The sequence below is a fragment of the Sturnira hondurensis genome, unplaced genomic scaffold (genome assembly GCF_014824575.4).
Source record: "Sturnira hondurensis isolate 20B ecotype Veracruz unplaced genomic scaffold, ASM1482457v3 Scaffold0010812, whole genome shotgun sequence".
NCBI classification, from domain to species: domain Eukaryota; kingdom Metazoa; phylum Chordata; class Mammalia; order Chiroptera; family Phyllostomidae; genus Sturnira; species Sturnira hondurensis.
In genome coordinates, this window is record NW_028083443.1 from 753,916 (window position 1) to 772,340 (window position 18,425).

Genomic DNA, 18,425 nt, shown 5'->3' on the forward strand with positions numbered 1-18,425 from the left:
CTTCAGAATTTCTGTGAACCAGTGACTCCTGTGTGGCGTTCATTTCTTGACACTTTGAACTGGACTGTCTCTAGTGGTCACCCAACACCGGTCCTGCTGTTATCTGCTGGGTGTGGGTGTGGGGGGGCAAGTAACTTGTTTTTTCAGTTCCCTGGCATTCAGGTTGAGAGCAACTGTGCTCACGGGTTGTACTTAAGGAACCATCCCTGAGGCGCCCGGCTCTTAGATGGTGAGATTCCAAACCGTGAGCTCAGTATAAAGGCATGAGACTCCTCCTCGCCCCAGGGAGGGTCAGTGTACTTTGCATCAGGGAGGGACGAGAATCGCTGGGGACAGAAAGTGAACTGTGGTTCCCGGCCCCCAGGATGGTCCTCGACAAGTGTAACCTCCTGTTTCTGTTCTCGCGTAGCCCTCCCCACAGTGAAGGGGCAGGCCTATGGGACCAGCAGGGTTTGAGGAAATGCTGGAGTGAGACTTGAAAAGCTAGGTTCTGAGGCAGGGCAGCTTCCATCTTGCTCTCTCCCGGACCATTCGCTCTGGCAAGCAACCCCATGGAGACGCCCTTTCGTAAAGGACGGGGGCTTCCCGCCAGCAACCGGCCCTGATGTGCCCGGTACCTGAGGAAGCCACCCTCAAAGCAGCTTCTGGAAGCCTCCAGAAAGCCTTCTGGTAACTGCAGCCCCACCTGACATCTCATCTCCATCCAATGTAGGCCGCTCCCAAATTTCTGACCCTCGGGAACTGTGTGAAATCATAAATGTTTATTGTTTTAAGCTGCTGAGTTTGGAGATAATTTTCGGTGCAGCAGCTGATAATCTGTGGAGGTACTACAGTGGACTGATACAGCTCTGGGAAACTTTGGAAATTTATGTGGCTTCTTCATCTTGCCTCAGTGGTTATAGCAAGTACTGTCCCTGACTTATTAATCTCCAATTTGCCCTGGCCCCTCTGTCCCACACCTGTTAATGATGGCCCTCAGACCTGATTCCAGTCCAAGCCCTGGAGAGGGGCCTTGAGTGAATATGAAAATCTCCAGCCATCCTGCTTTTTGTGTTTATATAGTGTTTTGTTTTTATTCACAGTCATAGAAAAACTTACACCTAAAAGGAGCTATTGCATACATTCAGGGATCATCCTTTTGGGGGCTTTATTTTTGAGAAGCCATTTTTGGCCCTCAGAGTGTAGGAATTGTAGATGTTTAGGGCAGGCTTTTGACCTGAAGTATTTTATGTAAGCTGGGCTATGTCATATTTGTGGGAAGGGCTGGGCTTGCCTGCCCTTGCAGGCACAAGTGTGTGCCCTTGGTAATGGGCTACAGCCCCAGAGATGGTTACTGGCAGAGTTGCCTTGGAGTCCTGGCTTCCTGTCCAATGAGATAAGAGGTGTTTCAGATTTGTCCTTTGTTCTTTTATTTATCTTTGCTGGTTTCAAGTGAAAATAATTCCATTAAATGAGGACTAAATGCTTCCCTGTTAATATGTTGAACTGGGTGTGGTCTCTTCACCAGACGTGAACATTTTATAATTTTGTATCTTCCCTTAGGCACCTCTCTGAAATCTCATGAAGCAAATTACCAGTGGGCTCCAGTCCAGTCCCCATGGTTTAGGTTACAGTCCTGATTCTAGTACAGCCTGTTCCTCCTGCCTAGGCCCTGTGTGACTTGGTTTATGAAGTTTGTCTGTTTTAAACTTGCGCATCATTAAACTATTTAAAAGATTCTACTTTTTAATACAAAGGCTTTACTTAAAACTAGCATTTATTCCTATTAATTGTATTTTTTTTGTTCCCAATGAAGCTTAGTCACTTTATAATTTAAATGGTTTCTTTCTAAATACTTTGGATGGGTTTTGAGGCCTGTGAGGCTTTATCTGTCCTTATCAACCTGTACATATTTGTCCACTGAATGAATTCTCTTATGTGTTTACAAAATATGTGAAGAATTATTTTGGCCGCCAGTTCAATAGGTTTACTTTTAGTTTAACTTTGTTCGAATGTTTTATACTATTTTAAACTTTCAGAACCAAATAGAATTTGTGGGAAGACTTTTTTAAATGAAATATTTCATTGTTGTTCTATGACAGTTGTCTCGATTTTCCCCGCTTTGCTCTTTTTGGCCCAGCCTCCCTCCGCTCCCTGCTCCCATAGTCAGTCCCTACCATGCTGTCACGCCTGTGGGTCATTCATACATGCTCCTTGACTGGACCCTTCCCCTTCTTTCCAATCTTATCCCCCTNTTTGTTCGAATGTTTTATACTATTTTAAACTTTCAGAACCAAATAGAATTTGTGGGAAGACTTTTTTAAATGAAATATTTCATTGTTGTTCTATGACAGTTGTCTCGATTTCCCCCGCTTTGCTCTTTTTGGCCAGCCTCCCTCCGCTCCCTGCTCCCATAGTCAGTCCCTACCATGCTGTCCATGCCTGTGGGTTATTCATACATGCTCCTTGACTGGACCCTTCCCCTTCTTTCCAATCTTATCCCCCTCACCCCCCCAGTTGCTGTCAGTCTGTTCCTTGTTTCCTTGCCTTTGGTTCTATTTTGTTTGCTCGTTTGTTTTATTAGGTTCCACTTATAGGTGAGATCATATGGTATTTGTCTTTTACCACCTGACTTATTTCACTCAGCATAATATACTCCAGTTCCATCCATGCTGTTGCTAAGGGGAGAAGCTCCTTATTTCTGCTGCATAGTATTCTGTTGTGTAAATGGACACAGTTTTTTGATCCACTCATTTACTGATGGGCACTTAGGTTGCTTCCAGCACTTGGCTATTATAAATTGTGCTGCTATGAACATAGGAGTGCATAGGCCCTTTTGAATTGGTTTCAAGATTTTGAGAGTATAATCCCAGCAGTAGAATTGCTGGGTCACAAGGCAGTTCCATTTTAAGTATTCTGAGGAAGTTCCATACTGTTTTCCACAGCAGCTGCACCAGTCTGCATTCCCACCAATAGTGTTTTAGGGTCCCCTTTTCCCCACAACCTCTCCAGCACTTGTTGTTTATTCATTTGTTTATGATGGCCATGCTGACTGGTGTGAAGTGGTATCTCATTGTGGTTTTAACTTGCATCTCTCTGATGGCTAATGATATTGAGCATCTTTTCATATGTCTCTGGGCCCTCTGTATGTCCTTGGAGAAATGTCTGTTCATGTCCTTTGCCCAGTTTTTAATTGGATTGTTTGTTTTCGTGATGTTGAGTCATATGAGTTCTTTACATATTTTGGAGATCAAGCCCTTGTCTGATGTGTCATTAGCAGGTATGTTTTCTCATTTGGTCAGTTCCCTGTTCATTTTCATGATGGTTTCCTCAGCTGTGCAGAAGCTTTTTAATTTGATGAGATCCCATTCATTTTTTCCTTGATTTCCCTTGCCCTAGGAGATCTATTGGTGAAAATATTGCTCTGTGGGATATCTGAAATTTTACTACCTATATTTTCCTCTAGGACTTTTATGATGTCACAACTTATAGTTAAGTCTTTTAACCATCTTGAGTTTATTCTGTGTGTGGTATAAGTTGGTGGTCTAGTTTCATTTTTTTGCATGTACCTGTCCAGATCTCCCAACACCATTTATTGAAGAGGCTATTTTCACTCCATTCTATATTCCTGTCCCCTTTGTCAAATAGTAATTGATCATAGAAACTTTGGTTTATTTCTGGATTCTCTGTTCTGTTCCACTGATCTATGTGTCTGTTCTTATGCCAGTACCAGACTGTTTTGAATACAGTGGCCTTGTAATATAGTTTGATGTCAGGTATTGTGATCCTCCTACTTTGTTCTTTTTTGTCAAGACTGCTGAGGCTATTTGGTATTGTTTTTAGTTCCATGTAAATTTTTTGGAATATTTGTTCTAGATCTATGAAATATGCCAGTGGTATTTAAATAGGGATTGCATTGAATCTATAGATTGCTTTGGGTAGTGTGCACTTTTTAATGATGTTTAGTCTTCCAATCCATGAACAAGGTATATGCTTCCTTTTATTTGTATCTTCCTTTATTTCTTCAGTGTTCTATAATTTTCTGAGTACAGGTCTTTTTGGGTAAGTTTAGGTCAAGGACTCCAGGTCTCCTTGGTTAAGTTTAGTCCTAGATACTTTAACTTTCTTGTTGCCATAGAAAATGGGATTTTTTTTTCTTAGTTTCTCTTTCTAATTCATTGTTAATGATTAAAAATGCCTTCAATTTCTGAATGTTGGCTTTGTATCTGTGGGAAGACTGCTTATGGATTATTTTTCCTTTTTGGGTATGTGATGGCTTCTTACAGGATTTGGGGTAAGACATTTATTCTCATCTGCATGTCTAAGGGCAAGTTATATATCCATTAACTTGACTCATTTGACAATTGCAAATAATATAGTTTCTAGAAATTATGTGAGCTTACCAACAAAATGATCACTTTTTCTATCCCTGGAATTTTGCCAAAACTTTATTTCCCTTTTTCCCATATAAGGTCAGATAAAACACCTTTCATTGAGCTGTTCAACTTTTGACTTGTAAGTTCCTTTAACTTTTGACCTCTTATTTAAAATGAATCACGGCTCTCAACCTTCAGCCGGGTACTTTGCACTGCCTTTTACTGATAGTACACTAGAACCTCTCACCTCTACAAAGCTTTTTCTCCCTTTTCAACAAATGTCCGAGTTTCCTAGCAGTCAGCATTGCTTTTCTCTTGCTACCCATCTGCTGGACCTTTCCCCAAATCTCCTCACTCTTGAAGAATCCAACCTGTGAAATTTAGCCCCTTCACCTTTCTCTTGTTACCACTCCTTCCCACATTGCGAGCCCATCCCACCTTTTCTCCCTGTGAGGATGAGCTTCTCAACGTGGGAAGAAAGTAGTGGCCCCTCTTCAAGGGATGGGTTTGTCTTCTGGTCCCTGCTTGTCTTGGCCAGCTGGTAGGGAGGGAGCTGCGGTCTCAGGGAGGTTCTAGGGCTCACCCACAGATGTGGTGTTGCCAGCACGCCTCAGTGGGTGCACGTGTGTCGGCAGTGCAGGAGGCAATTCTCTTGCCTGAGAACCATAATAAAGCAAAGGTTAGAATCTGCATGGGATCATCATAAGCTCAACCTTGTAAAGAGTGTTCTTGAGGGGAGCAAAGGTGGAAGCTGAAGCTAATTCTGCCCACACCAAGTGTGTGTCTCCGAAATGCAGCTGACTGTGAAATAGAATAAATCGCAGCCAGTGTCTGCTCACATACAGGAAAAGCACTGGTCCTTCTGAATGGGTGATTTTGGTTTTGAAACTGGAGACGAGGACAACCTAGGTTTTTATTTCGTGGAGGCAGTTCCTGAGGCAGGTTGCAGGGCGCTGAGCAATGTACCACACCTAAACTATGTGATTTAGCCAATGAACACTGGGCTTCTCCTGGGTCCTATAGTATGGTTTCCCTGTCTGTCAAGAGCCGGCTCGGCAACCAAACCCAGATTCCAGGTGTGGTATTCCACAGTCTTTCTGTAATTTGTAATCATAGAAACAGAATGTTCCTCCTCTTATTTCCTCCCTGCCAACAGTTTCTGGGTGGGTGAATGTCAGGAGCTGGAGTTATTTTTAAAGAGGAGAGGTGAGGCTTGTCGTGCAAAGCTGGGAAGAGGGCGTTTGTTTGCAGAGTGGAGCTGACATCAAAGTGTAGATTGCTGCTCAGTGGCTAGGCACTTGTCCCGTAACAGGTAATGTTTAACGTGCCGGTCGCAAAGATCACAGAGACAAGCGTATGCCGGGGCGCAAGAGAGCACCGCATTTATGCTCTTACAGACTGAAAGGCTGTACATGCCTTTTTTTCTTTTCTTTTCTTTTCTTTTTTAATACATATATTCATCGGTCTTGCTGCCTCCCTTTTTGCTGGCGCTTCGGACTTTGAAGCCTGGAAGTTATATCATAAAAATTTTGTAACCTTTGCCTGGGAGAGAGCTCGGCTAAGCAATCACTTTCCACTTCTTTTCACAGGATAATATAAACGTTTTTCTGAAAGCTTGTGAACAGATTGGACTAAAAGAAGCCCAGCTTTTCCACCCTGGGGATCTACAGGATTTATCAAACCGAGTCACTGTCAAGTAAGTTTCACTGGCTTGTTACGTGTTTTTTTAAAGAGAGGGCTTGTAGCTTAAGTGAAAATTCCTGAGTGTTCATGGTTACTGAAACATCTTTTTTCTCTCTGGCTTCCTCTGTTCTCATTCCAAAACAGACTGCTTAAAAAAAAAAAAAACCGCTTAGGGACTGGGACCATGAAGCTGTCTGTAATCCATAATGTGTCGTGGTCTTACGTTAAACCTGTGCACTGACCGAAGTGGCAGTTTATAATTGAATGCCTGCCCAGCATGGTAGTGTCCGGTTGCTAATGGTGAGGACGCTCATTATACTCACGAAGCCAATTTATAAGTTATGTAAGGACTTACAGAGTAAAACTACATTATTTAAAGAGGGTTTTTGTGCATTTGGAATTGAGACATAATTGCGAACATCAAAACGAGAGTGGGACAGTGGTAACGCACAAGTGCCTAGGGGACCCACAAGGGGAGCTAATGAACCTGTTAACTGTGGCCTGTCTTCTCAAAAAATGAAGTTTTTCACTCTTTTCACAGTACGAAGGAGAAAGTGAAAGTGAGGGGTGGTGAAAACTGGGCGGGGGATGCTGCCGGGTTTTAGACGGATAAGTGGTGTTCAGGTGTGTGTAACTGTGTGATTTCGGGAAATCTGGTTGTGAGCTCCCGTGAGATTCCCCCCACCCCGCCCCCGTCCTGTAAATCTAATTTGCTTTCAGTGAATCAGAATAAAGTCATATGAAGTCATATCATATAAATACGACAGGGAAATGATTTAATTTTGTGGTAATGACTACCTTTTTGTACCATGGCTCTTAAATCTGATTAACATTTTTCCCCAGAAAGAAAATAAAGTGTTCATCTCTAGAAATAACAGACATTTAAAAAATTAGTTTCTATGATTTCAAAAATTTAGTTTATGCGGTTACTATCCCTGTTGTAATAGCTTCAACAGTTATTAAAAATTGATTGTAAAAATCTTAAATATAGACAATTTTTTCCTAAAGAAAACCTTGTATATACATATCTTTTATATTACACATTGTCTTTTAATAGCATAACCTAAAATCCTAGGTAAGATTAACCTTCTCAGACCCTAGCAGTACATGTTTGTAAATGGACGAGCTGTGTCGAACCTGTATGCTGTAGTTGTGTTGAATGGGCCTTCTGAACCACAGAGCCACGATATGTGCATGGCTGGGTGGTGTCTGGCTGCATCTCTGGTTCACTGAAATAGCTGAGAGATCCTAAGTTTCAGCATCAGAACGGCGTGTTTACTTCCGCAGTTTAATTTCCTTGAAAAATAATTATGGAAAAACTTGTTTTACTTTTCCTAATCGTCATGCTCTCCTAAGAACTATCTGATGGGCAAAGAAATTTTTGACTTGGAAAATCTTAAGTTGTCGCTGTCTATTAAGAACAAATGTCTTTTCACCTTGAAATCATACTGTTTTGAAACTCGATAGCCCATGTTTGAGTAGGCTGCAGACTAGGCAAAACATGTTTGTTGGCTCCTAGTCCCAAGGGTGCTCTGAGCAAAGCTTGCCCTGGACAGCCTGGTTCATGGAATGTTGGGTCCAAAGTGTTTCGGCAAAAGTCCTGTCTGGGCCCAGCTATCAGTGAGATTACTGACGGACTGAAACCAGGAGGTCACATAGCTACAGCTGTCGCAGGAAGTATGCAGAACAACTTGTTTCAATTGAAACCACTTAGGCCATAAAAGGTGTGCCTAAATAGTATGAGCGAGAGCTCCTGAGCAAGAGCCTGGATTCTGCCTAAGAACGCTCCCCCTGACAATTCCATCTAGTCGGACAGATCGGCAAGGGGTCAAGCGAGACAGGAGGAAGCTGGCAAAAATGGCTTCTTAAAAATGTTTGTTGGCCACAGCTCTTATGCCCTGAGATAGCATTCTTATAAAACGGGAGCAGGTTTAAAGGAAAGCAAATGACGGTTTACTAAACAGTGTTAGGGTGAGCTGTGGAAGAATCCTCAAAGAGAAGAAAGTGTAGAGAGTCAAGTTTTTATTCACTCTCCAAGAAAGGAGAGGGGCTTGGTGTGGAGAGATATACCAGCATAGGGGGATGGGAGCTTTGAGGTTTTTTTTGGACGGTAACTGGATTAAAAAAGGGGTGGGGGTTGCTCTTGTGAGGCCCCTGGGCAATTAGGGCGTGGAACAGAAGGCTGCAGTTGGTTCCAGTGTTATCTTCTGCCTGTGGCTGTAGGGAGGGGCTCTTTCTGTTCTTGTTCCCAGTCATTTCCAGTCCTGGGGACAGACTCAGAAAAGTAAAATGGCAGTCATGTTAAACAGGTCACAGGCCTGCCACAACAGCAAATGGGGCTGGCTTTATCCTTTCATTATCCCCTCTGATTTTAAAATTGATTTATTCTTAATGACCTGGGCTGGTTCTGGTTTGGGGGAGTGGGGACAAAGGTCTCTTCTCTAACTACTTTAGGTGGGCTAGGGCTGTAGAGCTGTCCCTGCCTGTGGGTCCAAGGTATGGATGGGACATTGAGGAGAAGAGGGTGGGATTGGACAGCTTGAAATGCAATTCCAAGTTAAAAGCAATTCCAAGTCAGAATTCCAAATCAAAAGATGAAGGAAAAATAGTGAAACATTAGGTTGGAAAAAAACGAGGAAAACTGGGATTCAGTCAGTTTGTGGGTAACAGTTGGACATTGTGATTTCCATTGAAACAGTTTCTCACCCTAAAGTCACCCTCACTTTATCAAAGAGACTGTATTAAGTCCAGTTTCCATGTGGCCTGATTGATTATACGCATGACTACAAACAGAGCAGTAATCGATTCTGTAGGCTCTTTCAAATTTGCTTTGCTGGAATTTTCACAAGCAACCTTCAGACTGAGCTTTAGTCAGCCCTTCAGGGCACAGGAGCCAAGCTGCACAGGCGCCATCTGGCTTTGCCTGAAATATCTATTAGTTTGAGTGGATTGCTCAAGTGTTTGAGGTCTCTAAAATGCCTTGAGGTTCCTTCCTTGCCATCTTTCAGGAAAGCGACCTTCACTCCTCCTTACCTGGAAAGACTGCCATGTACCACGTGGCCAAGCGAGGTATCAGGCTCCTTCTCCAAGGGGCTCTAATTGGCTTCGGAAGTCGATCTTAATTCCTTAAGGCTTTCTGGTGACACCAGAGTCCAGGCGTGACTCCTTCGATCATGACATTCCAGACATAGACTTGGTTATTACAACCACTTTTCAAAACTGGTGCTATTATAAAGGTACCAGATTCTTACTGGGTTTATGTGAACAAACAAATTGCCATGAAAATAATATTCACTCATTAAGAGTTGCAGAATTCTGGAGGGATTAGGTAGGGAGAAAAATGTAAATGTTTCAATATTGCTTATGAGGACAGAACTTGTAAATTGTTCTAGGATAAAAACAAATTTCCTTATGTCTGGAAACCAAAAAGGTTTAAAATCTGCAATATTTTGAACAAAGTCATAAGAAGAACAATGATCTTCAGTTAATTTAGTCCCATATAACCAACATTGTTTGTCCTGATTACTTGCCAGTATTTCCATGACCTACTTAGATACCTGTAATTTAGAGTAAGTCAGCATCTCTTTCGTGAACCCATTGAAAGATACATTTGCAAATATATTAGAATAAAACAGTGACTGTTCCTAAATGACCAAATTTAAAATGACATGGTTATAGATTTGATTAAAATGCAATTGATAAAGAACTTTGCTTCTTGGTAAAATATAATATTTCAAGATGACAGTTTCTTGATAAGTAATAATTACTATGAGATGACATAACAACATAAAGCCCGCCTTTTTTATTTTTTAAAATATTTTAGAGGAAGGGGAAGAGAGGGAGAAAGAGAGGGAGAGAAACATCAGTGAGTGGTTGCCTCTTGAGCACCCACCACCAGGGACTTGGTCCACAACCCAGGTGTGAGCCCTGACTGGGAATTGAACTGGTGACCCTTTGGTTTGCAGGCTGGCACTCAATCCAGAAAACCACACCAGCCAGGGGATAAAGCCCATAGTTTTAGATTTAATGCACAATTTTAACATCTATAAAGACCTAGTAGTATGCAAGGTTTTAAAATACCATATAGGACTTACTGGAAGTGTGTACTGAGCAATGGAAACAATCCATAAATTTCCAATGTGTGGGTTCCAAATACCCAGACTGCCACTGCTTGATGTCCCCATGGGGAACTATCACCCTTGGCTTGTCCAGTGTCATGGACAGGATACCTATTACCTCTGAGAGCTTCTTGTTTGAACTTGATTTTAAATCTTTGCAATTCCTCCTTGAGGCAGGTTGAAATTTCTATAAAATCTATTTTGATAAAAATATATGTATACTAGTAAAATAGTTATTCTGTTTGGCAGAGCTTCCCATGTAATTTTGAGCATATCAAATTGGCCTAATTAATTAAAAAACTTTTATAGGGAGAGAGAATAAATCTTTGAGGTATTCCAGGGGCCCGCTGAAATAAGTCAAAGCCATTTCTCCATTTTGAAATTAAACTTTGGGAAGGTTGTCAAATATAATTAACCAAAAGATTATAATATAAACTGTAAAATAACACATTTTTGGTAATAACTCTAAAAGATATTAATCAAACCTAAAACTGGTTTTCATATCAAATATTTTGTCCAAACCACAGGATCCTGTTTAATTTGTATAAGTAGTTAATATCTTTAGGCCGATAAAATATTATACCCTAGAGGTAGAAATGCGCCATCCAGAGGTAGAAAACATACCACATATAACACACGGACAAATACATGTCATATAAAGACAACACATAAAGACCACACACGTCATTTGAAATACTAATTTTGATAAGGAAAGTATAACATTTTTTTATTTGCTCTTGCCAACTTTTAAGAAATCTGGAAAAGGGATGGAAGGTCCTAAATGCCAAGCAAGAAGACCTGTGCCAGACTCTCAGTAAAACCTTCAAGGACTGTTAATGAGTGGGGGAAATAATGCCTCGGCTCCAAAGAGTCTAGCAGCAGGGAAGAGCCTGGGTGGGGCTGTTTTGGCCCCTGAAAGGTCAGAAACCTGATAACTGAAGACATGTGCCCCAGAGGAGGGTTCACAGTTACAGTCAGCACCAGCCAAGAAGTGCAGCGTTTACCCTGTGCCTGAGGGTGACCTCACCAATGCCTTGGGAAAGGATTTTCCCCACTCAGGCAGGGGACTCAACTCCACGCCAGCCCGTGGATGTGTCTACCCCATGCCCGGAGGGTGACTTTTCCAATGAGCAGAGCACCAAACAAAGGGGAAGGAATAGGTTCCTTGGAACGTGAGGGGTGATCAGTTCCTGACTCACTGGACCCTGTGTAGCAAGCAGGTGCCACCTGGGGGTGGTCGTGTAACTCTGTGTCCTTCCCTTCTATGTCAGCATTGACACGGTGCATCTTGATGAAGGATTTATTCCACAGCTGACAGATAGGTTTCCGGACACCCACTAGGGCAAGAGAAANATTTCCCCCACTCAGGCAGGGGACTCAACTCCACGCCAGCCCGTGGATGTGTCTACCCCATGCCCGGAGGGTGACTTTTCCAATGAGCAGAGCACCAGACAAAGGGGAAGGAATAGGTTCCTTGGAACGTGAGGGGTGATCAGTTCCTGACTCACTGGACCCTGTGTAGCAAGCAGGTGCCACCTGGGGGTGGTCGTGTAACTCTGTGTCCTTCCCTTCTATGTCAGCATTGACACGGTGCATCTTGATGAAGGATTTATTCCACAGCTGACAGATAGGTTTCCGGACACCCACTAGGGCAAGAGAAAGTGTAACAGAAAACCACTCCAGGTGCCACCAGAGTCATCACAGAGTGTCACCAGAGGGAAATTAGGTGGAGGAAGGGGTGCTGGAGCCTGAGCTTTCTTTTTTCACAAATTTAAAACTTTCACAACCTTCACAAACCTTTCTGCAACTTTCACAAACTTTCTTATCCCTTTAGAAATTAACCATTTTTAGAACAACTCACTTTTACTCCCTCTCCTTTAAAATTCCTTCTCCATGCCTTATGCCTTCTACCAAAAAAAAAAACAAAAAACACCACACAGTTCCTTCCCAACTTCATTTGAACTTAACTTTTAGAAACCCCAATTTCCCACAATGATTAACAAGCAACCAACTTTCCCTAGACTGATTTATGAACACGTCTCTTGACGGTTAGAAACAGGCTCCTCTACTGGCAAACACACTCTCACTTTCAAAAAACACACTTCCAGTAAAGCACAAGACATTTATCCACAACTCCAAGGCTACTGCACAGCCTCTTTGTAACACAAAGCCAAAAGCAGGCCCAGCAATCTATGCTTTGGTATTTCATGTTATTTCAAGATACCTAGACATTCAATAACTTTCATTAGAATTTACTAATTTAGAAAGGAAGAGTGGAACATTGATTTGCTCAGATATAGCTACGGTTTTCCCCTTCTGATAAAAATGATCTCCCCACAATATTTATTTTAAAAGATGGCCTAGACAAGAATTCCTGAAGAAGACCAGGAGTTTGCATTTTAAATGTAGAGAAAGAAGCCCTGGCTGGTATAGCTCAGTGAATTGAGTGGGGGCCTGCGAAACACACGATCGCGGTTCGATTCCCAGTCAGGGCACATGATTGGATTGCAGGCCAGTTCCCAGCGGGGGACTCACGAGAGGCAACCATACATTGATATTTCTCTCCTTCTCTCCTTCCCTTCCCCTCTAAAGATAAATAAATTTTAAAAAATCTAAAAAAATTTTTAAAAAAATGTAGGGAAAGAATAGCAACTTTCTCCTAGGACTTTGGTTTCCTCAGGTGAAGGGGCGGAAAAGCGGCTTGAGTTTAAAATGCCACTTTATTCTCTATATTCAGGGACAAGCCCAGTTGGTCCCAGGATTTAGCAGCTCCCAGGCTTCCGGGTTTATCACTTTCCATAGCATGTTTTCGTTGCAAGGTTCAGAGAGACTTACTGATCTCTGGCCGTGAAGGTGGGTGAGGTGGAGGCTGTGCGCAGAGTCCGGAGACACGGAGGAAGATCAGAATCCCCTGGCGGAGCCTCACGGACACAGGCTTAGGGGGCTGGCTGGGTCGAGCTTCTGTGGCCCGCTGCTCCCCGCATTGCAAGGTTCAGGGGACTGGAGGAGAGGGAGAAATAGAGAATATCCCTGTATGGGCCACCAAAATGATAGGGTGGTCTGTGATGCGGGATGAGGAAGAATTCACAAAGAGAAGAAAATGTAGAGAATAAAGTTTTCATCCAGGAAAGGAGGGGGCATGGTGTGGAGAGATATACCAGCATTGAGGTGTGGGGGCTTTGAGCTTTTATTGGACCGCAGCCGGATTAAAAAAGCTGGGGGGGGGGGCGGGTTGCCGCCATGAGGCCCCTGGGAGGCTGGGGCGTGTAACACGGGACTGCAGTGCGTTCCAATGCTTTCTTCGCCTGTGGCTGCTCGGAGTGGCCAGTTCTGTCCTGGGGACGGACTCAGGAATAAAAGGGCAGTCATCTTTAACAAGGTCACAGGCCTGCTAGGCAAACCCTACCACAACAGCAAATGGGGCTGGCTTTATCCTTTCAAATAGTAATGTATTTATTTTTAGTTTTTGTTGTTATATAACAAGGAGACTCCTGTGGGGCAGATCCGTCCCTGGCCTTATTAGATTAAAGGAGTAGGCGTTGGTGAGACCGGCCGTTCTCTGCCGGGGGCGATGCCTGGAGCTACTTCTGGTTGACGGAGTTGGGGTGGGGATGCTATCGGCATTTATGTGTCAGGGATACCATGAATGTGCTACCGAAACCCTCCGCCCCGGGTCTCGTTACTCTGTGGTTCTTTTTTGCACACCCCCCCCCCCCCCNGCCCCCCCCCCCCCCCCCCCCCGTTAAGAATTGTGGCTCTCAGTTACAATTTGGTAAAAAGGAAAGGAATTATTTATTTAGAAATTATACATGTTTGGAGTAATCGCGGTGTGTTGCCATTAAATCCCAAAGACCCTTTACCACCATCCCCCCCCAACACACACACACATATTCCCGCCTCGTCCTCCCAGTTGGAAGTACCGTATCTCGGGAAGGAAGAGTCCACAGCTCAGCGAGCCTCCCGATCCTGTTCTTAATCCAAAACCGCGTGGCACTTCCCTGTGGCGGCCGGTGGGAGCCCCTCGCATTCTTTCCAACTTCGTGGCCGAGAGCGCCAGCGCTGCGCACGGCGGTCTCGTCCTACTTCCCTGCTTTCTAGGCCCAGGTGGAGACCAGAAGCCCCTCTCCGCTTCCAAACCACGTGGCTAAGCCCCAGCTCGGCTGCCCCGCCCAACGGATGTTCCTCCTATATCTGTTTTCGACTCCTCCCACGTTGGGTGACACCGGCCACTAGTCTGGTTTCTTATGCCGCGCTCGGCTGCCACTGTTCTTCCGGGCAAGCGTGGGCCCAGCCGTGGGAGCCGCCTCCTAGCCGCTCTCGCAGTGCAGGAAGCCCCTCCGGTCCATTACATCATGACTGGTCAGAGCGTGCCCATCTCCCTGGCTCTGAGCAGGCACAGTTCTAAGCATTATTGAAACGCAGACCAGGTTCTTCAGATAGGCAAAGTAGCTGTCAGTGGCCCTGCTCCTTCCCACACCCCGCAAGCTATAGCTGTGGGGGTTTTCTCCATTTGGGGGGACCTCCAGCTCAGCACCCCTTTACTAATGCTTTTCAGTGAATAGGGCAGTCGCCAGAGCAGAATTTCTGATCCCAAATGTTAGTAGGGCTAAGGGTGAGAAACCCTGACTTGGAGTTCCTTAACTTATTTCTAGTTGGCCAGCAAGATAATCACGTGGACAGGGACAGGAAGGATACTGACTGACATTTACATTCTGCTAAAATGTCACTTTTTACTAACATATAATAATTCATATGTTTCTTTGTTAGTACGTTTGTCCATTTAAAAGGGAAGGCTCACTATAATTTGTGTGTAGTTACGTGAGTACCTTGGCATTATTTTGCTCATCTGTACATTAAAACCAGCAAAAATGTGGCAAAATATTTTATGTTAAATGCGCTATTAAAACCCAGCGTCGATTGGTAGACGTGCTGTTGGTCTTGGTACAAGTGCAGTCGAAGGTAAGATAGATGCGCATTTACATGATATCCCTAGAGCGAATAGGAAAGGGCAGGTTGTACTCTTCACACTGGCAAGTGTGAGGCATTTTTGTTAATGGACAGGGCTGTTAAAAACATAAATGGCGTGTGGAGCCTGGGAGAGTTGTGTGTGGTGAGAATGAAAGGCAGGGCAATCAATTTAAAGAGCCTTCGCTATTGAATAATGCCAATAATCCAGAGCCTAGCTACAAACCCGTATTTTCTAGCCACTTGAGATTTACTGTTTAATTTGCAATAGTAATTTTCACCAGTCACACAGAACGAGAGTCTCATTATATTTGTTTAATTATACCTACTAATATGTGATATAGTTTTCTGTAAATGTACATATTAATATGGGATCTATTTCTCTAACTGAATTATTTCACTTCCTTCAGGATGTAGTTTGATTTTTTCTAAGTATGTTTGAATTACTGCATTTATTTTGGGACTGCATATATTCAAAAGTCAGTTGGTTCTGTTAAGTTGGACGTTCCTGACTTAAATGGGTAAGATCCACCTTTACAACTCTTCTTCCCAAAAGGCTAAAAAGTACATTTGTGACTTAATCTCCATGAATGGTAGATTAAAGTTAAATGCATCCTAGTGGTTTACTGAGATGTGTATATCCAGAGGTTTCCCAAGGCCATGAAATCTACCTTCTGTACTAATGAATGACTGTGTCTTGTTATTAACCATATTATATATTCACACTGAACTGAGACATGAACACAGGGAAGAGGTGGTGTGACTTCTGCCGAGCTGTGTCTACGTCCTTTCTATAAAAGGACTGTGTGAAAGCAGACACAGTGACCACAGTGCCATGCCACAGCACACTGAGAGTTCTTGTGGCAAATGTCATGCTCTTTGTGGTGGCTGCTCATGGTCAGCAGGCACACAGCAGTAGCTCGGTGTAGAACACATCTTAGCAGAATAGCCCAGAGGGTCCTGTATTGGAGGAGGACAGTTGACAGAAAGGTACGGCTGAACATGCCAGGTTTTGATTGTATATGTCCAGCAACTTGATTCATACGCTAAGTCCTGTATTTAAACCATTGCTCTAACTGGCTACGTATTGAAATTTTTAAGCTGAGAATTTGAACAGATTTTCAACATGTTTTTTTCTTTCTACTTCTCATTCCAATCCACGTTTTAGCACTTCCTTAGATACATGCTGTTCATCATGCAGTTACAGGATGGCAATGCTTTTGAGCACAATATTTTAGTCATGCAAAGAAGAACTATTTTTAGTACACATTCCTTCTTTCATTATTTAGGGCATTAATATACAGGTTTAAAATGTAACTTTAAATGTTGATGTTGACTGATTTGTTAAAAAAGATCTATCTATCAAATGGAGGGTCCAGAAACGAAGACTTCTGTTTTTACACCTGCTAGCTGCCAAAAGAATAGCAGTTAGAAATAAAATTAATGTTAACGTATTTCCCTAGTGAGGATCAAGGAGACTCAGAATAGTATTTTAAGGATTTAGCTGTTCGCTGAAGCTTCGGAAGGCATGTTTGGTTTTGTGGCGGCACTGTACAGTTATTTCTCAGGGATCGAGTTCCCGTATGGCATGCTCTTAGCAGCCTGCCGACTTGGCCTGAGATAGGAGTGTGTGTGTGTGTGTGTATCGATTAAGATTTTTATTCATGTAAGTCAAAATCTGCCTACTTTGAATGATGTGATTTCTACCTTTTCCTGATGTACACCTGCTTTTACAGTATGTTTTTTCATGGGTGTTTCTCCACGTCTTAGCCTGTTTAAAGAGATAAAGGGGAAAAAACAGACTTAGTGGTATCCAAAATCGGATCTGTAACTCGAGCATGGTGGCTTCCACCTGTCAATTCATGTTACTATTTTAGAATGTTCCCCTCCTCCCACGCAGTTGGAAGAGAATGAAACAGAAAGGGAGTTTGCCGCACCGCACACATCTCTACCCGACCCAGCCACTCGCTGGTGTTAGGTAGGTGCGGAAAGTGGGGATGGTAACTCTTTTGCGTTGCCAGAAGCTCTGTTCAAGGCCAGCAGTGAAAGTATAAAGCCATGCTTTCCAATGTTCGCTAAATGCAAAGTTTGAATATCTAGAAAGAGTCTGCTCAGCTGCAGAGAAGAGATGGTGGGAGTGAGGCAGGTCTGGTGCTGGGACAAACTGTAGAACGACTGAAGTTTCATCTGGTGTTCGTTTCTGTCCATTTCTAGCTCTTAATTTATTTCTCTGGGTGGCAGCTCTTCTTCCTCAGCTCTCCTCTTCCTCCAATCCAAAAAGCCAGAGGGCCTAATTCTGTCCCGGCGTGCTGGGGGAGACTCCATGTTATGGGCTGTTCTGGCAGGAGTCTTGACGTGCGCAGGTGACCTGGCCTCCATTTGTTACTCCAGAGTCCCGCTTGTGACTCCACTGATGAGCCCTTGTTATGACTCCATGACAGCTGCTGATTAGAATTTGCTTGTCCCGACCAGACAGCATTTGTTCTAGAACAACGTCTTTCAAAGGGTTAAACCAGAGATGGATATTTTCGTTGCGATGAGATTCTTCTGTCTTTCAGATCATCCGGAGGGGTTCTCGTCTTTCCAGTTATCCCCTGCAGGGTTGCCTATGTTGGATCAATCAAACATTTTTTCCCCTGACCCCAAGGACATGCTTATGGAGGGGAAGGGAGAGAAGCATCGATGTGAGAGAGACACATTGATCGCTTGCTTCTCCATATGTGCCCCAACCGGGAATCAAACATGCGACCTTCCAGTTTGTGGGACCAACTGAACCACACTGGCCTGAGTAAATTAACAAAACTTTTAATATTACACGTACTATAATATCTGCAGCCTAGTCAGTCATTTTTGAAAATTAAGCTTCACAAGTAACTAGAGGTGCTAAGCATTGCTTTTCCATGCTCTTTTCTGGTCTGATATAACTGACTGTGTGACGGTGTGTGTGTGAGGTGTGTGTGCTGACCTCTGTTAAGTGCTGGCACTGAGTGCAGAAGGGGAACTTGGGGTTTCAGAGAAGTCACTCACTTGGTCACACTGCAGGTATTGATGCAGCGTCTTCTTTGTGGCATCTACTTACACAAATATAAGGAGGCCTTGGTGGGCTTCCCAGTGTAATTGAAGACCTGTCCCCCTGGGTTTACAGTTAGAATACATTGTGTTAAAGTAGATACACAGGTTCTCTGGGACTGTGGGGTTGAACAACCATTTCAACTTTTTAATCGGGGAACACTTCCAATTGAAAGTGACATTGGTCTCACACCTGGACTTTCAAAGCACTTACCATTTCCATCTACCTCCAGTT

At 43.4% G+C, this 18,425-nt stretch overlaps 1 protein-coding gene across 11 annotated transcripts in view; it reads left to right on the forward strand.

The window, feature by feature from the left end:
* The window catches only part of LMO7 (LIM domain 7), a 212,732-nt gene that overhangs the window by 101,290 nt on the left and 93,017 nt on the right, over positions 1-18,425 (forward strand). For all 11 annotated transcript variants that reach the window (XM_037059350.1, XM_037059351.1, XM_037059353.1 and 8 more), the window contains one exon: positions 5,945-6,051. In XM_037059350.1, coding sequence (XP_036915245.1) covers positions 5,945-6,051 — 107 coding nt within the window. The remainder of the gene's footprint in view (positions 1-5,944; positions 6,052-18,425) is intronic.